At 44.3% G+C, this 26,980-nt stretch overlaps 1 protein-coding gene across 3 annotated transcripts in view; it reads right to left on the reverse strand.

The window, feature by feature from the left end:
- FRMD7 (FERM domain containing 7) overlaps window positions 1–26,980 on the reverse strand; it is a 53,073-nt gene that overhangs the window by 4,473 nt on the left and 21,620 nt on the right. The window contains exons 1-9 of one of the 3 annotated variants that reach the window (XM_021080499.1): window positions 21,850–22,844; window positions 21,095–21,199; window positions 20,069–20,111; window positions 17,838–17,916; window positions 14,731–14,828; window positions 6,084–6,198; window positions 5,473–5,620; window positions 1,678–1,773; window positions 173–336 (exon numbers count right to left, since the gene is read on the reverse strand). In XM_021080499.1, the coding sequence (XP_020936158.1) occupies window positions 173–336; window positions 1,678–1,773; window positions 5,473–5,620; window positions 6,084–6,198; window positions 14,731–14,828; window positions 17,838–17,890 (674 nt within the window). In that variant the 5' untranslated portion in view covers window positions 17,891–17,916; window positions 20,069–20,111; window positions 21,095–21,199; window positions 21,850–22,844. Of the gene's footprint in view, window positions 1–172; window positions 337–1,677; window positions 1,774–5,472; window positions 5,621–6,083; window positions 6,199–14,730; window positions 14,829–17,837; window positions 17,917–20,068; window positions 20,112–21,094; window positions 21,200–21,849; window positions 22,845–26,980 lie in introns of those variants that run through there. The other 2 variants (XM_021080498.1, XM_021080497.1) reach the window with 2 other exon arrangements.

Here is a 26,980-nt window from a genome sequence, read left to right on the forward strand (position 1 = left end):
AGCAAATACTGACCTAATGAGTCACACAGACAATGAGCAGGAAAGGGTATCATCCTTCACGTGACTGAAAAGGATCCTTTCTTGCTGCTACAATTTAAGCTCCTCCTATCGCCTTCCACGTTACCAAAGAGAAGTTGTGCTTTGGATTTGCCCATGTACAGTATTTAATTACCTGTAGCGGAAACTGGAACCCTTGCTGCAGAGTAGGGTTTTGGGCTTTGATTTGGGCTCTTCGGAAAGTCTGAAGAAGGCATGGTACTCCACACAAGTCTTCCAGAAAGCCTTGCAGGCGTCTCGGCTGGCCATGGTGAACTCCAGCGTATCCTTGCACAGCACCTGTATAAACCCAGTTCCATCAAGCAAAACATCCTTCACGAATATCAAAGACCTTCATATCCCAACGCCTTCCAAACTATTGGTCCAGGGGCCCCGTACAGCTTCTGATTTTCCACTCGGCTCCCTTTAGGCTTCACACCTACTGAAACCAAATGATTGGCAACCTTCCGAGGAACAGACAGGGCCACTGCTCCGAAACAGAACCTTCTCTAAGAAGCGAAACTTGCCTTGCACATCCTCCTCACCTCACACCCGTTTTTCCCCCTCTTCTCTGCCAGGAACATTTTTATGAAGTTGTAAATTAGGTTAAAATGAACATCAAAGGGTATCCTTTCAAGGTGACAAGAAGTTATAAATGACCAACGGGAAAGGGGAGGGAGGAGGAGATGTTTCTAACAGATGGTAGGCTTTATAGGATGATTACACATACATGAGTCTTTGTGACACCCCAGCAAGAGGCATTGCTCCCTCTCTGTGCTGCCTTGTTCTAGGATGCTCTGCGTGGCTCCCTTAACATATTCTAACCTGCCATCGGGGAGTACAGCCTTCCAGATCTAGAGTTCAAGTTTGCCCCCACCCCTGACTGACTGCATTGACCCCACAGCATGTGTGCAGCCTTGTTTCCAGCAGCCCCACCAACCCACTTTGCTGCTCCCCTTCTCTCATTCCTTCCCAGGCCCCTGGACACATGAGCTTCACACTGGATTCAGTCTTCTGAACTGCTCCTGCGAACACTTTGATCTAAGGCTAAGCGCCGGAGAATGAAGCCCAAACTACTGAATTATCTGTAGGTCAAAAAAGCAGTTGATACACACTTTTCATTTCCTTGATAGCCATAAAAAACATCCTTTCTAGCCCCTTTGTCTCAGCATGTACAATGCAGCTTTGACCACTATATACCCACTCCCACATCCTACTTTGGGAAAGAGTAGGTGTTCAATTGTTTTTGCTTAAGGAAAAGTAGACAAAAACACTTTCTTAAAAAAAAAAATGGAGCAAACAACATTGCATGAATATGTCCACAGTCTTAGATCTGAGCTCTTCCACGGACTTATCAAATCCCTGACAAATGGTTTCTAAGGAGAGTTGTCTTCCATCCCAGCCACCCCATTTTCCTATTACTCTATTCCTTCTGAACCGCCAATAGGATTTCTCAGTGTTTTGCCTATAGTTAAAACTATGACTAAAGCTCTGGTCTGTTTCTGCAGAGGCCAAAGAGGGAGCCCATCACCGGTCAGGGCCAGCCAGCTTTCACCACTCACAATCAAACCCCATTTGCAGAAACAACCAAGAAATCTCAAGTGAGTAGGACGTCAAAGAATTTACTAGCGAGCTACTTACCAAGATGTTGGCATGAAGTTTGATGAGAAAATGCTTTCTTTTAAAACTCAACTTGCGGATTTTAGCCCAGTTGAAAGTATTGATCTTTGTATTTCCCTATAAGGAAGCACATGGCAGGTTTCAGGATGAATTCAGCACAAGCTGGTTTGTAAGACAAAACAGACCTGTTGGGAAATGCCCTTCATAAACAGGACTGTCCTTGATCTCTGCTGTGTTAGGATAGAAGCTATGGCCGAAGAAGGCATTCTAGCTGGGACATGAGACTGCTACGAAATGCAAGGGAGAAAGGGTATGCCTGGGAAAGGTTTCCAACCAGGATAGGGAAATTACGGTAGAAAAGGATTGCAAGTACCGAGGTATGTCCCACGTTGCGAAAATTCACTTTACGTCATTCTGCTTTTAATGAAAGACCCGCATTGTTACCTGTTCTCACTAACTGAAAGAAATCCGAAGAGGATTTTTTCTCTTACCAAAAAAAAAAAAAAAAAAAAATAAGGCGAAAATGAAAAACAGCGTTCAGTGCTTGTTTTGCAGCAAGGTGTTTTACAGGCAGCTCCCAAGCAGCGAGCCTGGCACCTCCAAGCTCCTTCCCCAGGATCTGCACGCTGCTCAGCATCCAGCCGCCATAGTTTTATTTATTTCTTTAAATTTATTATTTTATTTTATTTTAGTCTTTTTAGGGCCGCATCCACGGCATATGGAGGTTCCCAGGCTAGGGGTCGAATTGGAACTGCAGCTGCCAGCCTACACCACAGCTCACGGCAATGCTGGATCCTTAACCCACTGAGCAAGGCCAGGGATCGAACCCTCGTCCTCATGGATACTTGGGTTTGTTACCGCTGAGCCACAATGGGTACTCCCCAGCCACCATAGCTTTAAACTGTACATCTGTACTTTATCTCGATTTTGTGTATCCTTTAGCGAGATGTGGCCTCAGGTAATGCTTCTTCGCCTTACGCCATCTAGGAAAGGTTTCGCAGGAATGCTCTCCTTTCAAATAGCAGGAGAAACCTGCACTGCAATGGGCTTCTCTAATCTCACCTCTGTCCCAAGTTTCCAGATTCAATTGCTTTACGCAAAAGTCCTATTTATGCTGCCACTTCATTTACTTATTCAATAGCTCCTCACTGCCTGCGTCAACGCTAAACTCTTTGGGCTGGATTTTCTTGCCCCAACTCTTTTGACTATAACTTGGATGCCCCTGTTCCCAGAAAATACCCTTCCATCCAACTCTGTACCTTTTCTCTGATGGGTCTTCTCATTCTCCTTACGTAGAATGAGTACCCTTCTTGCCACCTCTGCTAGCACCTCCTCTAGGATATTCTATATCATTGTGCAGCTTACATCCTCTTCTAACTCCTCTGAACCCTGTGAGCTCTCCTGGGCTACCCAACAGTTTCACTCTTTTGGTTGGTTGTTGGTTGGTTGGTTCATATCATCAAAAAAAAAAAAAAAAAAAAAAAACCAAAGGGATACAAAAATAAATATATTGAAAAGTCTCACTCCCACTACTGTCGCTCCTACCTCTAGGAGTTTATTAGTGTGTTGTGCATCCTACCTATTGTGCAACTTAACTAAATATGATAGATTTGCTTTTGATTACTTATTGTCTGATGATGATCACTATTTCTCTGGCCTTTCAAAATAAATTGTGACTTTTTTTTTTTCGTTTTTTAGGGCTGCTCCCTCGGCATATGGAGGTTCCCAGGCTAGAGGTCAAATCGGAGCTGTAGCCACCGGCCTACACCACAGCCACAGCCACGCGGGATCCGAGCCGCGTCTGCAACCTACACCACAGCTCAGGGCAACGCTGGATCCTTAACCCGCTGAGCGAGGCCAGGGATCAAACCCACACCCTTGTGGTTCCTAGTCGGATTCGTTAACCACTGCACCACGACGGGAACTCCAAATTGTGACTACGTAATGACAGGGGCCACGTGTCATGCTTCATGTTTGTTTCCTGATCATGTCATCCTTTATCCTTCTCAGGACCTTTGCCTGTGCGACCTTTCTGGAACACCCTCCCTCACCTGCCAACCCCACCTCTTCGGTCTGGATAACTTCTTCAGGTCTTAGCCTAAATGATGAGCCCCATTCCCATGCGTTACCTTAGCATCCTATATGTTTTTTAGCACAACGCATATCCTATTTGTTTATAATTACTTGTTTACTTGTCTGTCTTTCCACATTAGAATGTAAGTTCCACGAGGTCAGGATAATTCCCATTTTCCTCTGTGGCTCCAGTGCCTGGCACAGGGTAGATTCACAATGAATATACTGATAGCAAGATGAATGAATAGATTGCTGCCCAACTCTAAATGCATTCCGATTCATTGAATTGTATGTACTATTAAAATGGATTAATTTTATGTTCTGTAAATTATAGCTCAACAAAGCTGGGTTGTTTTTTTTAAGAAAATATAATACAATGAAGAGCACATGAAAAGGGACTCAAGACATAAAGAGTCTTTGGCTGGGGGGAGTTCCCGTCATGGTGCAGTGGTTAACGAATCCGACTAGGAACCATGAGGTTGCGGGTTCGGTCCCTGCTCTTGCTCAGTGGGTTCACGATCCGGCGTTGCCGTGAGCTGTGGTGTAGGTTGCAGACACGGCTCAGATCCCACGTTGCTGTGGCTCTGGCGTAGGCAGGTGGCTACAGCTCCGATTCGACCCCTAGACTGGGAACCTCCATATGCCACGGGAGCGGCCCAAGAAATAGTAAAAAGACATTAAAAAAAAAAAAAAAAAAAAGAGTCTTTGGCTGGATTTCGGGTAGGACAAAATAGAGCGTCTGTATTGTTCCCAACTGTCCAGGGAAGTACTCACACTGAAAGAGATCACAACTCACATGATCGTCCCCCCCACACACACACACCCCCCATCTTCTCATCTTCTCTCATGTAAGGATCAGGGGTTAGAGCAGAATGGGTAAAAATCCCCTGCTGAGTGAACAGGTATGTCTGTGGTCCTTGGATCTTTTCTCCATCATTGTGACTCTCAGGCTGGAAAGTTTACAACCAAATAAATGAAAAGGTCAAGATTCCTGTAGTCAAGTCTGTACCTGACCTGCTTTGTGGCTTATTTCAAGTGCTCTAATTCAATCCACGGGGCCTGGGGGTCTGAAGTCCCACCCTCCTTTCTTGCTCACAAGTGATTCATTCCCAAACCTGTCTAGGTATCTGCCTGTCTTCTGAAGGTTAGGCAAATGTTCTTGAACCTTAACTTGGATCTAAATTCATTGACTATTCACAGTTATAAGAGGTGCAAACAGACTGAAAAACTGTTGAAAACAATAGCCTCTGGCCACATTCCACGGAGTGGGGATTCATGATGATGGAGGACCAGAGAGCCCTGAGTTGGTTGGAAAACAGAGGCCTGGGGAAAAGATGAGTCAGTAAATAGCAACGACTGCCCCCAGGGTTGGGCGCTAATTCCCTACTAGCTGGCACTGGTCATTTCCAATGAAAGTAGTAACAGTATATATTTTGGACCCTTCAGGTTGTCTCTGGTGGATTGGGATGGGCTGAATGCACTTTAAGTCACAGCCTAAGCTTTCAGGATGCCAAAATCTGTATTCTTATTTAGGGTCTAAAAGTTCCAAAGAGCCTCTTAACTTCTCTCCACCATGCTGGCCTGACCTCATATGTGAGCTCCTGAGAATCAGAACAATCTGTTACGGACCTTAAATGGACGCAAAGCATACTGAGGGAGGGGGACTTACCCCAAATTCTTTCAAGCATCGCCAAGAACCACCCCCTCCCAAAGCTGAGGGCTTTAAAGGAAAAGAGCTGTTACCCGTAACACGAGTACGCCCATGTGGGCAACAGCCAGGTGGATCTGCATCCCTTCGCCATCGCTGGCGGGGTGCGGCCTGATGCCATACATGTCCAGCTTCCTCGCGATGTCCAGGAGCAGAATGTCAGATTCAGCTGGGCTCCTGCCACTGCAAAGGGAAAGCATTTATGAGCCTAATAAATGCAGCCAAGAGGACACCCCTCCCTGAGAGCACCAAGAGGAGCTCAGTGTTTTCTTGAGTCTGAAGCTCCCCTGCCTTCAAGGCTTGCTTTTTTTTTTTGGTCTTTTTGCCATTTCTAGGGCCGCTCCCGCAGCATATGGAGGTTCCCAGGCTAGGGGTCAAATCGGAGCTGTAGTCACGGGCCTATGCCACAGCCACAGCAACGTGGGATCTGAGCCGCGTCTGCAACCTACACCACAGCTCATGGCAACACCGGATCCTTAACCCACTGAGCAAGGCCAGGGATCGAACCCGCAACCTCATGGTTCCTAGTCAGATTTCCTGAGCCACGCCGGGAACTCCAAGGCTCGCTTTTAAGAGTCTGTCCCCAGCTTTTAGTCTTCCCTGCTGGTGGAACAGGTGGAAGCAGGGGGCCACTGAAAATACTTACATGTGCTTCTGATGGAAGTGCACGATCTTGCTCTCCAAATCATCTTGGTTAGGTAAGTACCGAGTTCGTGCCAAATGTTTCCTATCTGTTTCTTCATGAAAGTCTCCCAGCTCTGCTGCATGACAAAAAAAAAAAAAAAAAAAAAAAAGTGATATTTTTCACATTACCATTGCAGAGTGAAGCAATGGAACACCCAGCAGACCCTTTGACCTCCCCCAAACAGCCCTTTCTTTGCAGCCAGTGCAGTCCTAGAGCTGCCACATGCTTTGTGTATACTTGTTTTAGCGTATGGCTGGTGGGGAGGGAACGAACTGGTTCTTCTTCAAATAAGAGGCATTGAGGAGTTCCCGTCGTGGCTCAGTAGTTAACGAATCCGACTAGGAACCATGAGGTTGCAGGTTCAATCCCTGGCCTTGCTCAGTGGGTTAAGGATCCCGCGTTGCTGTGGCACTGGCGTAGGCTGGTGGCTACGGCTCTGATTAGACCCCTAGCCTGGGAATCTCCATATGGCACAGAAGTGGCCCTAGAAAAGACAAAAACAGACCAAAAAAAAAAAAAAAAGCAGTGAGTTGCTATGAAGTCTCAACATAGCAAGTCACAGACACAGTGTAGGTGGTCAAGGCTCCAGGATCACAGATGACTATTTTGTTATTTTCTTCTCCCACATTCCATTCCATCTTCTACTTGCGATCAGTTGCCATTAGGTGTTGCATTGTGTCCTCCCTCTCCAATTCATATGTTCAAGTCCCAACCCCAGCACGTCACAATGTGACTGTATTTACAGACAGGGCCTAGAAAGGAGTGATTATGTCAAGATGAGACAGTAGAGTGGGTCCTAATCCAATCCGACTGGTGTCCTTAGAAGAAGAGGAAATTTGGGCACCAGGACCGCAGGTGCACAGAGCAAAGTCCGGATGAGGACACATCAGGAAGGCAGCGAGGCCTGAGTAGCAACTGAATCTGCTGACACTTCGGTCTTGGACTTCCAGCCTCCAGAACTGGGAGAAAATATGTTTCTGTCATTTAAGTCACCTAGTCTGTTGTATTTTTGCTATGGCAGCCCTAGCAAACTAACACAGCCCCCTAACCCCACTCTGGCTTGATCAGGCATTATTAAGAAAGGACAAGATAAATGCCGAGTACAGTACAAGCCAGTCACAGCCAGTCATCCCTCTGTATGTTGGGAATCTAGCGAAACCCCCCCATATAGGGCCGCACTAAATGAATCATTCCAGAAATCATTCTGGTTTCTCCAAATTCCTGGCAGTCCAACCCTGTTCATAATCTACTCTTTTCTAGATGCATCCTATTTATTGTTATAAACAACTATTATAGCATTGTGCCTAAAAAAGCAATTGAGGCATAGAAGATTCTATGCCTCTACAGTAAATGGCTTGGAACTGTTTTGGATTTTGAAATCGTGTGTGTTCTTTGCAATTTGTATGCCTTCTCCCTCTCTGTCAGTTGGACAGGAATCATTTCCTGGTCACTGAAGAAGGTCCCTTGAAGAAGTGTCTACTTGGTTCCAAAGTGAGGCTTCTAATCTACCATAAAATGGGAACGCAAAACAATGTTTACAATTAAAATTCATATTTTAACATCAAAAAGAATCTAGATATCCAAACCTATTGACATTTTATGAATGATAAGAGTAAAATAGACTCCACAGAATCATGTGGTGTTCTCCTATTGAGTAAAATTCACAGACATGGGGGCTTCGATTTTGAGGGCTAGAAAGTTGTTATTTTCTCTTTTGTCTTGGTTTTCTATTGTGTTTTAGACTGAAGACATACTCATTTTTAGACAAGTGAGGTATATTTGTATCTTTCAAAAACCACATCAGATTGAAAATATATTACTAGCTTTTTAAAAAAGACCAAATCAATGGCCCTTTTATTTATTTGAAAATGGACAAGTGGACAAATCTCATTAATCAGGAGTTCTCATTGTGGCTCGGTGGTAACAAACCCTACTAGTATCCACGAGGATGCAGGTTCGATCCCTGGCCTTGCTCACTGGGTTAAATACTCGGCATTGCCGTGAGCTGTGGTGTAGCTGCAGAAAAGGCGCAGATCCTGCGTGGCTGTGGCTGTGGCTGTGGCTGTGGCCAGCAGCTGCAGCTCCAATTCGACCCCTGGCCTGGGAACTTCCATATGCTGCATGAGTGGTCCTAAAAAAAAAAAAAAAAAAAAAAAAAAAAAAAAAAAAGCCCATTACAACAATGAAGTTATTGGATTTTCATGCACTAGCAATGCACGATCCAAAAAGGAAACCAGAAAAACAATTCCATTCACAATAGCATATAAAAATAAAAGACCGGGGTTCCCGTCGTGGCGCAGTGGTTAACGAATCCGACTAGGAACCATGAGGTTGCGGGTTCGGTCCCTGGCCTTGCTCAGTGGGTTCACGATCCGGCGTTGCCGTGAGCTGTGGTGTAGGTTGCAGACGTGGCTCGGATCCCGCATTGCTGTGGCTCTGGCATTAGGCCGGTGGCTACAGCTCCGATTCAACCCCTAGCCTGGGAACCTCCATATGCCGCGGGAGCGGCCCAAGAAATAGCAACACCACCACCAACAACAACAACAAAAAGAAGACAAATAAATAAATAAATAAATAAATAAATAAATAAATAAAAATAAAAGACCAACAAATCTGAACTTCTATTGTGGAGCAGCAGATTAAGGATCCGGCATTGTCACTGCAGCAGCTCAGGTCACTGCTCTGGTGTAAGTTCAACCCCTGGCCCAGGAACTTCCACATGCCACAGGCGTGGCCAAGAAAACAAACACATAAACAAACAAACAAAAAAAAAACCAATAAATTTAACATGGGTTTAAATTTAAATTTAAAGATGTGTTGAACTTATATACTGAAAAGTATCAAACATTGCTGAAATTGTTTAAAGATCTATATAAATGAAGAGACATTCCAGGTTCATGAATTAGAAAACCCAATATTGTTAAGATGGTAATTCTGCCAAAATTGATCTATAAATTCAATGCAACCCCCACCAAATTTAAGCACGGAAATTAACAGATGACCTTAAAATTGATGTGGAAATACACAAATGCAAAACAACCAAAACAATTTTGAAAAAGAAGAACCAAGTTGGAGAATATACACTTCTCTTTCAAAGCTTAATACAAAGCTACAGTAAATAATACAGTGTGGTAACGGCATAAGTACATATAGATCAATGGAACGTAATTGAGAATGCAGAAATAAGCCCTTATATTTATGGTCAGTTGGTTTTTGACAAAGGTGTCAAGACAATTCCATGGGGGAAATATTAGACAAATGGGAGAAATGGATATGCACATGCCAAAAAAAGTTGGATTCCTACCTCATAAACATACAAAAAATTCAAATGGATCATAGACCTAAATCTAAGAAGTAAGCCTTAGGAAACTCGAGAAGAAAACTTAGGAGAAAATCTTTTGACCTTAGTTTAGGCAAAAAGTTCTTAGATACGACACCAAAACATGGTCGGCTAAAACATGTTGAGAAAGTGGAATTCCATCAAAATTAAAAACTTTCACTCTCCAAAAGACAGCATTAAGAAAATCAGTGGGAGAGAGTTCCCATTGTGGCTCAGCAGGTTAAGAACCCAACTAGTGTCCATGAGGATGCGGATTCAATCCCTGGCCTCGCTCAGCGGGTTAAGGATCCAGTGTCAGCACAAGCTGCAGGGTAGATCGCAGATGCAGCTCAGATCTGGTATTGCCGTGGCTGTGGCACAGGCTGGTAGCTGTGGCTCTGATCAACCCGGAGCCTGGGAATTTCCATATGCTGCAGGTGCGGCCCTAAAAAGGCAAAAAAAGAAAAGAAAAAAGAAAATCAAAGGGAATGTGAGATTAACATATACACACTAATATATATAAAATAAACAACAAGGCCTACTGAATAGCACAGGGACCTATATTCAATATCCTGTAATAACCCATAATGGAAGAGAATATGAAAAAGAATATATATACATATGTATGTATATGTATATAATAAAACTGAATCATTTTGCTCTATACCTGAAACACAACACTGTAAATCAACTATACTTCAATTTAAAAAAATAGAGAACACATGCGCACATGCACACATTAAAAAAAAAATGAAAAGCCACAGATTGAACGAAAATTTTGGAAATTATATATCTCATAAAGGATTTTTAGTAAGAATATATAAAAATCTCCTAAAATTCATTAAGACAAGCCATTTAAAAAAAAAAATCTGGATAGGCATTTTACCAAGAAATCAGAAGAATGGTTTATAAACAGAAGAGAAGGTGCTCAATGTCACTAGTCATGAGGAAAATGCTAATTACAATTGCAGTGAGATTCATTGCGCTCAAATGACCATAATCAAAAAGATACATAAGGAGTTCCCGTCGTGGCTCAGTGGTTAACGAATCCCACTAGGAACCATGAGGTTGTAGGTTCGATCCCCGGCCTTGCTCAGTGGGTTAAGGATCCGGTGGTGCTGTGCTGTGCTGTGGTGTAGGTCGCAGACGTGGCTTGGATCTAGCATTGCTGTGGCTCTGGCATAGGCCAGCAGCAACAGCTCCGATTAGACCCCTAGCCTGGGAACCTCCATATGCCAAGGGTGTGGCCCTAAAACAACAACAAAAAAGATAGATAATACCAAATGTTGGTGAAGATGTGGTGAAATCGGAAACCCCATACATTTCTGGTTTTATTGTAACAATGTGGAGAACAATTTGATAGTTTCTTAAAATATTAAACATTAACTTACCATAAGATGAAACAATTACACTCCTAGGAATCCACCCAAGAGAAATGAAAACATGTGTCTACGCAAAGACTAGTGCATGAATGTTCCTAACGTTATTCGTAATAGCTAAGCTGGAAGCAATCCAAATGTCCATGACAAGGTAAACTGATAAACAAAATCTGGTATACCCATAAAATGGAATACTATTCAGCAATAAAAAGGAACAGACTGCAGTGATTCATGTTAGAACATACATGAATTTCAAAAACATTATGGTGCATGAAAAAAAGCCAGATGTAAAAGACCACATATTTTATCATTTCTAGTACATGAAATGTCCAGAAACGTCAAATCTAAAGAAACAGAAAGTCAATTAGTGGTTGCTGGGCTAAGCATGGGCACGAGAGATCTATGTGGCATGACTGAAATGTTTTAAAACTAGGTTGTGACTAACACAACATTGTAAATCAACTCTCCTCCAATGTAAAATAAAAATTAAATTAAAAAAACAAAACCAAACAAAAACTTTAAAAACCTGGGTGGTGGTAAGAGCTGCACAGCTGTTAATTTACTAAAAACCATTGAGTTACAGACTTAAAACGAGTGAAATATCTGGTATACAAATTACACTACAATAGAGGTGTTTTTAAAAATGAATTACACACACACACACACACACACACACACACATACACACCCCTTTCTATTTGTTAAGCACAAGACCCTATATTGACTCTAAGGAAAACATAGGATCACCTAAGACTGTGCTCGTTCTTCTCTCTCTGCAGGACTGTGACAATCTAGGAAGAGACCTATGACATACAAATGAGTCAATATCATTAGAGAGAGAAAGCACCACATGTCGTGAACACCGTCCCTCTTTCCGCACTGGTCCAAACTACCATTGACTTCCTGTCTTGCCATAGCCTGTTATCTGGTATCCCCACTTCTGTATCCACCCCCATAAGGTCTATTTCCTCTCTTTTCTTTTCCACTGAAGAAGCCTGGCATGTAACACTGCACAACTTTCAGGTGTGCAGTGTATTCCTTTGACACATTTATAGATTGCCACAGGATTGCCATCGTAGTGCTATTTATCACATTGCACAGTTATACTTCAAGGCTATTAGAGTCTATTTTCATTATTCTGTACGTTAGATCACTATGGCTTATCTACTGCTCACTACACGTTTCTGTTTTCACCCCAGCAGCCAACAGGTAATTGAGACCTAATTCGGATCATTTCACTCCCCTGCTTCAAAGGCTGCAATGGCTTCCCATTGCATTTAGGAAGGTTCTAGGTCTTTAATATGCCTTTAAGGCCCTCCATGATTTCTCCCTCCCTCAGTTCCAGCCAGCCACAAAGCCTGCCTAACGTTTCTTGAATACTCCCATCTCAGAACCTTTGCACTGGATGTTTCCTGCCTCGAACTCCCTTCTCCCGGCTTTCTGCATGGCTTGATCTCTCACCTCCTTCAAGTCTTTGTTCAACTGTCACCTTCGCAGTGAAGCCTCCCCTGACCTATCTACAAAACAGAAACAGACTCACAGACTTAGAGAACAGACTTGTGGTTGCCAAGGGGAGAGGGAGGGAGTGGGATGGACGGGGAGTTCAGGGTTAGGAGATGCAAACTACTCCATTTAGAATGGATGAGCAAGGAGGTCTGACTGTACAGCACAGGGAACTCCATCCAGTCTCTTGGGACAGACCACGAGGGAAAACCATATATGAAAGGGAAAGTATATATTTGTCCGACTGGGTCACTTTGCTGCACAGCAGAAATTGGTACAACACTGTAAATCAACTGTGCTCTAATTAAAAAAAGACAATATTCAATGAAAATTTTATTACATTTTAAAATTTTCTTAAAAATATTTTAAAGGAGTTCCTGTCTTGGCTTAGAGGTTAACGAACCCGACTGGTAACCATGAGGTTGCGGGTTTGATCTCTGGCCTCGCTCAGTGGGTTGAGGATCTTGCATTGCCCTGAGCTGTGGTGTAGGTCACAGACGCGGCTCGGATCCCACATTGCTGTGGCTGTGGTATAGGCCGGCGGCTGTAGCTCTGATTGGACCCCTAGCCCGGGAACCTCCACATGCCACAGGTGCGGCCCCCACCAAAAAACATTAAAAAAAAATTCAATACCCACCCCCCCAGAACTTCCCTCTCTCCCTTCCAGAGCACTTATCACCTTGGTACATACGTTATGTATTTCCTTATTTTGGTCTGATTCTCCACCAGTGCCCAAATATTAGCTCCATGAGAGCAAGGATTTTTGTCTGTTTATTTCACTGACACCCTGAAACTGTAGCTTTTTTTTTTTTTTTTTTTTTTTTTTAATGGAAAGAGGTTCTATTTGACAAACAAAATATCCTCTCGAAAAGGTGACGTGTTCTGTGCTATGCCTGAAGTGGCCACTAGGGAATGCCCAAATCCATAATGCTGAACCATTAAGACTGAACTTGGGCTCCCGGATCAGAGGCTGACTGGGGAGCCCCAATCCCCTGACTGCAGCCATAAACAGGCAGCTGATGGAGAAGGATAAGTCTCCTAATATTGTTTCTTCCTTACCCCATCCCTGCACCCCACCCGCAAGCACAGTCCTGGACAAATAGTGTCCTCGGCATTCAAAGCCTTTCAAAATCATGCTTAGTTTTCGGCCATCTCTCCTAAACAGATCCTATGCTTGAGTTGTGCTTGAGCTGCATCCTCTGTATATACTTCTTGTACCATCAGCATTTTTTTTTTTTTTTGCTCTTTTCTCTGCTTATCACTACATACCCAATTCCCATACATCCCTTTAAGGCCCAACACAAAAGCCACCTCCTCCGTAAGCCTTCCCTGATAACTACTGCTCTCACTGCCCACCACCCTCCTGAGATCTGGGCTGTCAGCCTGTCTCAGTTAGGAGTCACCTGGTAAACACTGATTCAGATACTGTCTCTATCCCAGGTCTTCATTCTGGAATTCCCTGGCAGAATTCTACCACTTCTGGACTGTCAGGAGGGCAATGGAGAGAGGTCAAAGATGAAGTTCCAAAACCAAAAAAAGGAAAGAAAAAAGAAGTTATGGTCCAGCAGGAATAGAAAGGAACAGCCTATTCTTGGACGGCCTTTCTCTCGAAGACAGAGAAAGTCCAGCCAACCCTAGAAGAGCTACTATTTCCAGCTGCCTCAGTCCTGGCCTCAGGGGTGCAGGAGCTGCCTGGCCTGCCTGGCTTCACCCCCTCCCAGGCAGGCCCCCAGCGTTCCCCAGGCCTCCATTTCCCCGCCTCCACCACTCAGCCTGGTCCAAGCACTTGGTGGCTAGGATGTGGGGAAAGCCTCAGTGATGCCTGGGCCCTCTCCCCTCTCAGCCTCTCTCCACCTGCCGTCCTCTGTGCTTTGTGCCCTGGAATCACGATAAAGAGCAACACAGAACTCACATCAAACATGACCATGTGCCACGGAAAGTACCAGAAGTGCATCCTGGGGCGAGAGGGATTGGGGGCCTGCCTAGCAAAGTCCAGGCGGGGATTAGCCCAGATCAGCTCCTGGACAGCAAGCTCGGGGCAGTGGGAGGAGGAAGGTGAGAGCGAGATACAAGGAAATCAGCATTTGCTTTTAATCTACACGACCACTCTGCGAGAAGGCCTTCCTGTCACTCTTTTAAAGACAGGGGAACCCAGGCAAAGGCAGGTGAGGGGGCTTCACCCAAGGCTCCAACAGGTAGAATGGAGTAGAGATAGGATTCGAATCCAAAGCTCAAGGACGGCAAACAACCAGCCTCTATCTACTAGACCACGCTGTTTCTGTCTCTCTCAGCCAGGCTTTCTCTCCTCAACATCTCCTCTCCTAAGACACTGACGTTGAGGCGTTCAGCTCCTTTGCTCGGTTCTCTACCTGGCTGATGGGCCCCAAAGCCAACAGTGGCTACTTACATTGCAAGATGTGAGACACCATCAACGCTGTACAGTTGTCACTGCATGGAAGCCTTCCTAGCGCCAAATCCTTCTTTATTTGAAGCGTAAAAAGATACCTGCAAAGAAGAGGGGGGAAATCTCTTGAGAAAGAAACAGGAACAAGAAAGAAACACTGCCCTTCTCCCAGATCCAAGATGTTTCAGGAATGAAACGGCACCCCCCCCCGAGTCAGGGAGATAGATGCCTTTTGGGGGTGGTGAGTAATGCCGAGGCTTTGCTTCAGCCCCTAACCAGCGCTAGACCACAGCTCGGCTGATCCAGCACTTTGGCAGGCCTCACAGCCATGAGGCATCACCCCAGGCCACATCCTCCCGCCAGCTTGAAGGAGCTGCCAGTCATCCTCTGGTGGTTTCTGCCACGTAGCAAAGCCACACACCGGGCCAGAGAGAAAGGGAGATTGAGCGAGAATAAGCCTGCTCAGGAGGGCAGTGCTGCTCTGTTTACAAAATGCTACCAAGTACTCACTATCGTAGCAACTTAGAAGGTTGGAACCATCGCCCCATGTTACAGTTATGCAAAGACAGAGGTTAGGTGATATTGGCCAAGTCACATCACACAAAGAGAGTGAAACTGTGCCCAGAACCCAGGTCTGCCACTCAACCTAGGTTGCCTCCCATCCCCAAGACTGTGCTGCTGAAATCTCCAACTTGAGGCCGTGCCTCTGCCCCTTCACCTGGACCCCCTTCTCTGTGTCACCAGAGCCCAGCCCAGCCCTTCGCACAGAGCAAGTATGGAACTGCTCTGTACTGAATGGAATGAGTTGCCTACCAACAGTCAGGGACCCAGAAAGTGCATGTTGGCCTCTAGAGCTTTGCCAAACAGATAGCATTTGTCCCACAATTTTTTTTTTTTTTGTCTTTTTAGGGCCTCACCTGTGGCATATGGAAGTTCCCAGGCTAGGGTTCGAGTTGGAACTACAGCTGCCGGCCTACACCACAGCCACAGCCACATCAGATCCAAGCCTCGTCTGCGACCTACACCACAGCTCATGGCAACGCCAGATCCTTAACCCACAGAGCGAGGCCAGGGATCGAACCTGCATCCTCATGGATGCTAGTCAGATTCGTTTCCGCTGCGCCATGATGGCAACTCCTGTCCCACAGTTTTAAGCTGTTATAAAAGGCAATCAACTTAAGGAAAGATGTGTATAATTAACATTCTGCCACTGACTGTGTTCCTTCTTGGTCCAAAATTGGTTCCAATATTTTATTTTATACATTACAATATTTATTGAGTACCTACTGGGGACATTTCCCTATATAAGTGGTACTTTTCTTTTTTTAATTTAATTTTATTTTTATTAAAGTACGGTTGATTTAGTGTTGTGTCAATTAAAGTTCTATCTGGACTTTTTTTTAAAACCAGTTAAGACTTGAAGGCAATGTGGTGAATGAAAATTAATTGCAGGTGATAGCTGAAAATCCGTATAGGAAAAAAACCAGGGAAATTACTAGGTGATTATTCAATTTACAAAGGCATTCATTATAATCTTTCATACTGTGAGCTCCCTTAATGGATTAGAAATGATTCAATTAGAAAAGTTATATTTGCACACCACGCCGAGAAACTCAGGCATTGGCCTCAAACAAGAAACAAGACGTCCTTGTAAAGTCAACTACAGGTAAGTATTCTCAAATGGACCGATGGGGGAAAAAAAATAAAGGAAGTCTAACCTTTGCCATTGCCTGCTTTCGAATACAGATGTAAATTGAGAATAATCAGCCTCAATTGCTAAAAGGGAAGTGAATGTCATTTTACTCCTAGCAAGAAAGAAAGGAAACTTCTTGTCATTTGACACATTCCTTGCTGTTAAGAAGGCAAGCTGCCTGCTGCAAATACCAAATCCTTCCTCTGAACAGCTGAGGAATCATTTAGCATCACATCCATTTTCTCATCCTTTTTTTTTTCCTAGAAAAAGTTTATCTCCTTCAAAATTGGTTACAATTTGTGACTCAAGTGAAATGGGTTAGGAAATGCAAGCTGATACAGGTACCAAGATACCCAGCTATCTGGGAAATGGGCCCTTGACTCACAAATTTGGAGAGGATTGGGAGAGACAGAGAGAGATGGACTTGTGACAAGTCACTTCTAGAATGAGCCCTCAGAAAAGAAGTCCCCCTGCATGAAAGAGATGAAGAAAAACTGGCCATGAACCACGTTGGGGAATATTTCAGGTAGACTAACTCCCAACATCCCGTGACCTTGGCCAAGTCACTCTAGTTCCCAGGACCTGTTCCATCTGTCGATCAAAAGGGCTGGACTAGATTCCCTCTTCTCTTTCTTCTGTGTGTAAAAGTCTAGAAAGCAGAGTAAGGTTTGGGGGAGTGTTATTCTGACAAGGTATTTCTGATGAGGTACGTTTACATTGTAATTTTGGAGGGCACGTTTAGAACTATAAAAATACTTTTGAAATGTTTTATACTTTCAGATTATACCTTTTAAATTTGTTACAAGTATAAAAATATTTACTTATATAAGATTAATACTCTATCATTACTCAAAATTGTAATAAATGATCGACAATTTGTAATTATTAATTGTAATAAAGTGTAATTTATACATATGCATTCTAAATACCTTATAAAAATTATTTTTTATATTTTTGAGTTTTCTACTTTCAAAAAGATTTTACATGTCATCATCATTTTCTACCTATGAGATACACACACACACACACACACACACACACACACCCATTTTCAATACCCATGGAGCTTAGCTGGCACTGTACCCAGCCGTGCTGTCAAGCTGTCCTCTGATTGGAACACAGATGCAGTGAAGGCAAACACTTACTGTTGTAGCAGTTAATGACATAACCCCCAAGGGGGCACCCAGGCTGGCTACCACTTTCAGAACACCACCCCTCCTTCTCCCTGAAGTCCCTATCCTTTGGAAAATTAACACTTTGGGGACCAGCCAGGCTCTCCTGCTCACCAACACATCATCATCTCCCAGAGAGTGATGGAGAGCCAAGCCTTCTAAAGAAGACTAGAAGCCCATTCCCTGATACATGGAGAAGAATGATCAAGTAACATCATGCAGCAGACACACAGGTAAGTACTAACCTTGTAAGCTCTTCTCGAAGATGTCCAGGGTCCACTGGGAAAAATTTCACCATAAATTTGAAAACAACCTCCTTAGGATCTTAAAACACAACATCTCCATAAGTTTTATTCAAATGTCCATCACAACAGTTACAGGTCTTTACACACACACACACACACACACACACACCCATGATACTCCCCTTTCCTCTTCCTTCTTTTCCCCATTACTGTCTCTCACAGGCTTTGATTTAAATTTCAATGTTTCACATTTGTAAGATGCTGCTGTTTCTGGATGGTGCCTCTACATGGATAGCAATTGCGAAAGTTCTCCTGCCCCTCTTCCTACCTTTTCTCTCTTTTGAGTTTCTTTTTGTAAAGATGTGCCCCATTTGGGGCCTGCTGTGTCCTCTCTTAACAAGTATTCCATTTAGAAAAAGATACCACTTCCTGCTTGGGATTCTGCATTCCTGGCTGAGAGAAGGGCCTAACTTCGGAGGCAGGTAAATATCGGCTGGCTCAAGGATCTCATAAAGGGAAGTAGTAGTGTGGCCGGAAGCCTCCAGGTATCTTAAAATCTACATTAAGAAAACAAATCTTGCCTTCACTCCTACTTGCATTTGAAAATAAGAAGCTTTTTGCATCAAAAGCAAACACATAATGCAGCATTAACACCATTCATTCAGTAATTATTTCTTGAGTGCATATTATAGGCTAAGCATTGTACTAGCAGGTCTTGGGAATAAAAATACAATTAAGCGCTGATAGGCTGATAGTAGAGGCAGACATGTAGACCATTACACATTCACAAAGTGTTATAAACCCCTAGGACTGGAGAAGCACAAGAGGGGGAAAAAAGAGTGGAAGACTCCCATAAAGGAGTTGACACCTGAGTCGGGCTGCCAAATTTAGCCGACAGAAATACAGGACTCCCAGTAAAATTTGAATTTCAGATAAACAGCAATTGCATGGGACATACTTATACAAAAAAGTTAGTTTCTGCCTATCTGAGAGTCTACTATCATTGGGTATCTTCTACTTTATCTGAGAAGCCTACACCTGAGATTAGTTTTGTTAAAGTCAGGAGAGGTAGGAGTATGAAGTGGTCCACGGCAGAGGTCAAGGCTAGAAAGGCAATCAGCGTCCAGGGCTTTGTGGATCATCCTAAAGAGGCTGGACTTTATGTGAAGGGCAATAGGGAGCCATGGACGCACTTGGAGCAAGAGAGTGATGTGGTCAGGCTTGTATTTGCAAGCGTTCCCTTTGGGCGTAGCGTGCCTGATGGATTGAGGGGAATCCGTTGGGAAGCGGTTGGCATAATGTGACAGATGATCGTTTCTCATTGGGAACAGGCTGAACTGTGGGAAGCACCAACACAAAGAGCAGGCAGGGGACTCAACACCAGAACAGCCTTTCTCAAAGTGTGGACTAAAACCCATCTGCACCAGAAACACCTATGGATTGCATTAAAAATGCAGGTTGCTGGCCCCCAGCGGGGAGATGAGGAGACCAGACCTAGGAATCTGCATTTTTTTAATGTTAAAGACTTTCTATTTATGGACCATGACACTGGAGATCTGCAGGGAAAGACTTCCATAAATGATGCTGGAGAAAGTCAATGTCAACACGGGAAAATCTATATTGTACCTCTACAGCGTATCATGTACAAACGTATACAAACATCAATTCCCAGGTAGTTTAAAGACCAAAAGTTACAGGAAAAACTATAATATATCTTTATGACCAGAAGCCCTCTCCCTCCACAAGTGATCCTAATTCACACTGAAATCTGAGAACCAGCACCCTAGATTCTGAAATTTGGGATGCAGGGGGATATTTTATACAGAGTAGGCAGTCAAATATGAACTGAAATGAATGGACAATGTCTGTGACAGGATTAAACGAAAACGCCTTCTGAAACAAGGTGAATGGCATTGCTGATTGACATGAAGGTTGCGCAAAGATTTGCAGGGCTCGGGTCAGAGTTGTATTCCTAGAGCCAATGCACAGAGCGCCGTCATTACCAGGGTTCTTGAAATGTACTCAAAGATTCAGCAGCCTGATTTTCTTTATCTCAGGCAAAGTAAAAAGATGTTTTTAACTGCTAACTTCACTGGATGGGTGAAGGATTGAAATAATACATCAAAGCCCTTTTCTCCCCTTATATTAAGTTGAGGAATGGTGTGGTATTGCTGCAGTATTCTCAAGCTGTAACAGAGAATTATATTCCTTAAGTAATTTTCCATACTTACTTTTTACTTGCTTTGTAATGGGCTTCAGAAGTTCCAACCAGACCTGTAATAACATTAATGAAAGAATTGGTAGAACATGGCATTGGGCGCAGCTTTTTTCTTTTTTTTTTTGGTAACCGATTACATTTAACATGAAACAAATACCAAGGCTCTTTAGACTTCTAAAGATAGTTAGAAACAGCAACCCCAAGGAGATGCTGTACCTTGGACACCCTCGATCTGCCCCCTTGTATCTTCCCAGTGACAGTACACACTGTTGATCTATCATCCCTTTGCTGTTGACATTTGAATCACCGCTCCCCTGCCTCAGTAGGATGACAGAGATGTCACATATGAGGCTCATTAGTTGCTACAAAGAGTAATGAAGGCATTTGGCTCCACATTTGAATCCTACAGCCCCCAAATGCCAGCTTAATAGTCACAAGGAGCCTTTCTGGGAAGGGGCCAAGATAACAGATGTGCCAAGACAGGACATAGCAGGAAGACCACCAAGAATATTAGACCATGAGAGAGGGACAAGGAGAGTCCCCTGAATACTCATTGGTGAGGTTAGGGGTCTTAATTTTGGAGGTTGAGGTCCAGCCTCTGGAAAGTCAAGAAATAAAGCACAGAGGGACCAAAGAGAAGCACGGGGTGGAAGAGTTTGTGTCTGGTAAACAGAGGTTTCTTTCAATAGACAAGGAGGTGAAAGAGTTATCAGGTCCAGTCATTTTGTAAGAGTTTAAATGGCTTTTCATTTTTCTTTTTTCTTTTTTGGCCACCCTGTGGCATATGGCGTTCCTGGACCAGGGATCAGATCCGAGCTGCCGTTGCAACCTAAGCGGCAGCTGCGGCAATGTCGGATCCTTAACCCACTGTGCCAGGCCAGGGATCGAACCTGTGTCCCAGTGCTCCCAAGACGCTGCTGATCCCATTGTGCCAGAACTCTGGCTTTTCATTTTTCAATTAGGGGTTTGAGCCCTCTGTACCTAGCTGCATTTAGAAGCAATTCCAGACACAAAGAACCCTCGAGTGAAACCAACTTACAGTATTTCCAGAATGGCTACAGAATTCTAATCCAAAATATTCCTTTTCAGCAAGATTTAGATGGCTGCAACTCAGGTTAAACAGCGCCTTCCCGGATGACTTTTGCTAAACAACAAAAAAAAGAGATATTAGCACATTTTGTGTTCCTACGCTGATATTGTTACTGTGGTGTGGGATAAAGGGTAGAAGCAACATGTCTTCAAGCAGTTTCCTTTAAGCACTGTTCTCAGGCCCTGTATCCTCCCAAATGATGCCGAGTTCCACCCATAAATACACGTACCCATCTGTAGATTGTTTCCACAGTACCTCTTTAAAAACCTCCGATTAATTTCAAACCCTCTCGGAAAAAGAGAGCCTTGCACTTAACTATGTAGGGCTGGATCTGCAAATCTACCCTTTCAATGGAATTCTTTAATCAATTCATCCCACAGGCAATTTGAATGATTTCCCCCAAATTGACAGATAGTTTAATCAAGATGCAGATCTGACCGGCTTAAAATCCTTCAGGGGCGCCCCCCCTCCGCCCCCCCGCAGGATAAAGTCTATACTTCTTAGCAGCAGCGAGGCTGCACTCTCTCCCCTCGGGGGCCCTGCCTGGCCCCCCCAGCCTAGCGTCATCTCCTGCCCCTCCCCTTTCCTGCCACGTTCCTTTGGAAGGATCGCCGCCCGCTCACGGTTCCCCACTCATGTCAAGGAGTTTCGGGCCTCCATGCCTCTGCTCCTGTCATTCCTTCTACACAGCACGCCCTTCCCACCTTCCTTCGCTTCGGCTTACTCCCACTCAGCTCAGATGCGGGGAGCAGTTCCTCTGATCCCTACAGCAGCAGGTTGAGCCAAGGGCATCCTCCATTCTCCCAAACACTCCTGGTTCCCTCAAACATGGCACTGCTCACACGGGCTGCCTTTCTTCCCCATTAGGCTGAATTCCGTCCTAGGAGTGGCTTTGCTTGAATTTCCTTAATTCCCACCAGGTGTAACTCAGAGCCCGGCAGGTATGAGGAGCTCTTGCGTGCTCGCGGATCCAACATGAAATGGACCAACCTCACTCCTCTGAGCTCCAGAGTAGATTTCATTTTGCTGCTTTTCCCACCAAATCTGTATTGTCACACACTCCTTTCACCTAAGGCCACACAGATTTTTTTTTTTCTTCTTAAAGCCCACCCATGCGGGGAGCACAAACCAGTCCCCTTCTTCTGTCTCTCTGGAGAACAGGAGCTTGGAGGGGCTCTCTGTGAAAATCTCTCTGAGCCAGAGTGGGGCTGGAGCTGATCTTCAGCCACCATTGCTGAAGCCGAGGGGTGCAGTTGCACCGAGGGCTGTGATGGGAAAATTGGGCCCTGGCTGATAGGCACAAAGACACGCTGCTGAAAACCCCTAGTTAAAACCGAGTCACGCGGTGCCTCTCGTGCTGCAAAGGAAGCCGCGCGCAGGGAAACGTAGTTGGAAATCACCGACCCGTAGAATTAATGCCAACCTTGAGAGGTCAGCCAGTCCAGCCACCCTCCTCCCACCTCCTACCCTCTCCCTCAAGGCAGGACCAGCGAACAGAACTCACATCTGGGATTTAATAGCTTCCAGGAAGGGGGCCTCCCTCCCCCCCTTCCCCCAACGACCAAAAATACTCCCCTGTCCCTTGGACTCCTCTCGCTGCCGTGGTGACATTGTCCAAAGCTCCACCAGCTTCACGTGGGTTAACCAGGGTCCTATTTTTAAATGCAAATAGGCCCCCGAAGGGTGAAACCTACTGCATCCTTAGCACCTGGAGAGAGAGCTCCGAGGGAAAGGGGGTTTGGTTTCTATGTGGGGGGTCACATTGGAGCCCTGGTCCAGGAAAAGGGGGTCAGGCCACGGGGGGGGGCGGGTTTGGGGGGCTTGAAGGACATTGGGGGGCAATGGGGGAGGGGTGCCTGGGAGGGAGGAGGGAGGGGGAGTTTTTGCCTATGTGGCAACCTTGCCTGGGGCAAGTGCTGACACAGACCATTCCAGACAGATGAAATCGCTCCTATTTTTAAAGTCCTCCAGACAAGGAGCTGCCACGGGATTTTTATTATGAAAAAAAAAAAAAGAATTTCTAAAGAGAGAGAGATGACAGCAATACTTTTTCCAATGCTAAAGAAACATTGCAGTCCTGAGGATGAAATTCCGTCATAGACTCCAGTTTCTTTGCAAACAAATCGAGAAACTCAAGATCTCCCTTCCCCCCCCCCCCGCCTCATTTTTTATTCTTTTTCTTTTTCCATTGGGGCGCTTAAGCCTCGCCATCCACGCTGCCACGTTCCATATGTTTGTATATTTAAATGTTTCTGCAGTGTCGCAGAGAATATATAGCCATTCCTGTGAGGTTTCCAATCAAGGCTTCCTTTTTGCTCCCTCCTGTGGGAGCCCTACCATGTTTGTAAGAATAATCCCCTGATTCTTCCACCCCTGTACATCTCAGCAACCGTCTCTAAAAGCCTTTGGCATTTGTGCATTTGGAGGTCAGGAGCTCACGTGGCTTAAGCTCTCCACCCGCCTCTCTCGGAGAAGCATTTCCCTTCAATCCGCCGCCGCCGTGGTGTGGTGTAGGTTGAAATTGGCCAGCCTTGTGGAATGTGTTGCACAATAGGTGAGGGCTTGGTTCTGTCTTAACATGCAGCCTTTCATTTTTTCTTTCAACCGTTATGATCTGATTCCTCAATTTTGGTGCTACGATTATTTTTTTTTCTCATAATATCTCTGTGTACAACTTTCTTATTTTCTCTTTTCTGGACTCCTGATTCTCTTTTCCATGGCTTGTTCTTATTTAAGCTGACACCTTTCAACATCCTAATCAAGCTCCTTAGTGGACTCAAAGTCCTGATCACCAGTCCTCCCACTCAAGAAGAATTGGCATTCCAGTCCCGAACCCAGTCTTATATTCATTGCCCTTGGATTACAGTAGAGCAGTGTTTGCCTTTTAAAAATCACACACACATAATTTAAAACTTTTCGCAACTTGTATTTATAATCTCCAGCTCACAAACTCAGTCTTAACCATGGGACACTGATTTCTTGGGGCTCCAAACTTATCTTCTCATGGAAACAATGACTATTCAAGCTGGCTACCTCCAAAAAACAGTCTAGTCGACCAAGGCTTCCCTGCACATAGGGCTGTCATATAACAATTTGTTAAAACAAGCATGGCTTGTAATCCTACTCTACCCACTTTCTAACTGAATGAATTGGGGAAATCTTTTGGCTCACAGATTAGCCCTCCTTTTCCAGGTACCTAAACAGAGAAACCATGGGCCTGAGTAGCTGGCATTATATACAGCGACGGACAAAGAGTGGATACTCAATAAATGTTTACTGAATAAATAGATGAATGGATTCAAACATTTAACATGATTCATGTGCATTAGTAAGACAGTCCTCTCAAGAAGAAGAACAAGTTAGTCACTATGTGACCCAGGGCAAATTACTGAACCTTTCTGAGCCTTGGTTTACTCATCTGTAAAATGGAAATAGTATTATCTTATAGAGTTGTACAGATTAATCAAGATAATTCACATCAAGGCCGTAGCACAGTGCCTGGCACATCACAAAGCTAAAGTAACACACATAAATATAGATATAGGAGTTCCCGTTGTGGCGTAGTGGTTAACGGATCCGACTAGGAACCATGAGGTTGCCGGTTCAGTCCCTGGCCTTGCTCAGTGAGTTAAAGATCTGGCGTTGTCGTGAGCTGTGGTGTAGGTTGCAGACACAGCTTGGATCCCGCGTTGCTGTGGCTCTGGCGTAGGCTGGTGGCTACAGCTCCGATTGGACCCCTAGCCTTGAAACCTCCATATGCCACGGAAGCGGCCCTAGAAAAAGGCTAAAAGACAAAAAAAAAATCTATATCTATATATATATAGATTTAGATATGTACATAGAAGTTTCTGGAAGAATACATACCAAACTGCTAATAACATTATTCCTGGAGAAAGGTTTAGATTAAAGGAAAGTACCTTTTAGTCTATACATATCTGGATTTTTTGTTTGTTTTGCTCTTCAGGGCTGCACCTGCAGCATATGGAAGTTCCCGAGCTAGGGGTCGAATCAGAGCTGTAGCTGCTGGCCTATGCCACAGCAACACCGGATCCTTAGCCCACTGAACAAGGTCAGGGATCAAACCTGCATCCTCACGGACACTATGTTGGGTTCTTAACCCACTGAGCGACAACGGAACTCCACAATCCCCCTTTAAAACATTGAAAGATGCCTGTGTCATGACGAAAGCCCATGGCTAGTGGGCTATTCTACCATGGCTTTGTACTTCTACACGCATTGACTGAGTCTCATGCTTAATAATTATTGTCTTGGACATATTTTTGACAATTCTACTTATTATTGTTATTCTACAATGTAATTGTATATATATCACAAGAATTATGATCACTATACACAAGAGTGGTTTGTATGAAAACTACGTTGATCACTTTGCAAACTCTGTAAGGGGGCCATGCCCCCAAATATGCTGTCAGACTAGTTTTGGGTATGACAGCAGTAAAACATTGAGGGAGAAAATTCTGGAAGGATTCTGTACTCAAATTTTTCCACATGAAATGAACAAAAACTGAAAATAATAGATGATGCATTATGGGTGTGAGCTAGAGAGGAAAATTGGAAACGTCAATCAGTAGTTCTTACTCAAAAAGCACATGACCCTGCATCAAAAGATTGGAGTATGACTATAAATGTACTTGTTTTCTGTCAAAATTAAAAAGTTTAAAGTGTTGGTGTCTAAATGTATATATTTATTACGATTTTCTGCTTTGGCAAATTTTCTCAATTAACTGACCAACAACCACCTTTGACCACATTAGATAATGGAGATTCTAATATATCCACATATTATGTACTTCAAAAAAAAATATAGGCAGAGTTCCCATCATGGCTCAATGGGTTATGAAACCGACTAGTATCCATGAAGACACAGGTTCGAGTCCTGGCCTCACTCAGTGGGTTAAGGATCCAGTGTTGCCTTGTGAGCTGTGGTGTAGGTCATGGACGTGGCTTGGATGTGGCATTGCTGTGGCTGTGGCGGGCTGCTGTGGCTCTGATTTGACTCCTAGCCTGGGAACTTCCATATTCGGTTGGTGCAGCTCTAAAAATATATATATATGATTAAAGTTTCAGAAAAGGATGAACCGGAACAAATATAGCATATTAGTAACAATAGTGTAATAGGCAATTTTACTTTTTCCTTATACTTGTTATATTTTCCAGAGAAATACAATACACATTATAAAATTTGAAAGCATAATGCCACACGAAGTGTCTCGTGTTTCTAGTGCTGATTCCCACATTCAAGATATTTCTCATGCGCCCCTCAGGAGATTGTTCTTATTTATTTATTTATTGTCTCTTTGCTATTTCTTTGGGCCGCTCCCGCGGCATATGGAGGTTCCCAGACTAGGGGTCTAATCGGAGCTGTAGCGCCGGCCTACACCACAGCCACAGCAACTCGGGATCCAAGCTGTGTCTGCAACCTACACCACAGCTCACAGCAACGCCAGATCCTTAACCCACTGAGCAAGGCCAGGGACTGAACCGGCAACCTCATGGTTCCTAGTCAGATTTGTTAACCCCTGCGCCACGACGGGAACTCCTGGAAATTGTTCTTAAAGTCATAGACAGTAAGCACTCATTCTCCTGACTTTATGGTTATGCCTCGTTTTTCAATCCCAAAAATATGACAATATTTGCTCCGGCAGCCATAACAAAATACCATAGACTGGGTGGATCAAACAACAGGAAATTAGCTCTCACAGTTCTAGAGGCTGGCAGTCTGAGATCAGGGTGCCAGGTTGATTAGGTTCTTGTGAGACCTCTCTGCCTTGAAAATGGCCCCCTTCTCTGTGTCCTCACGTGACACAGAGAGAG

This window comes from Sus scrofa, chromosome X (genome assembly GCF_000003025.6).
Source record: "Sus scrofa isolate TJ Tabasco breed Duroc chromosome X, Sscrofa11.1, whole genome shotgun sequence".
NCBI classification, from domain to species: Eukaryota; Metazoa; Chordata; class Mammalia; order Artiodactyla; family Suidae; genus Sus; species Sus scrofa.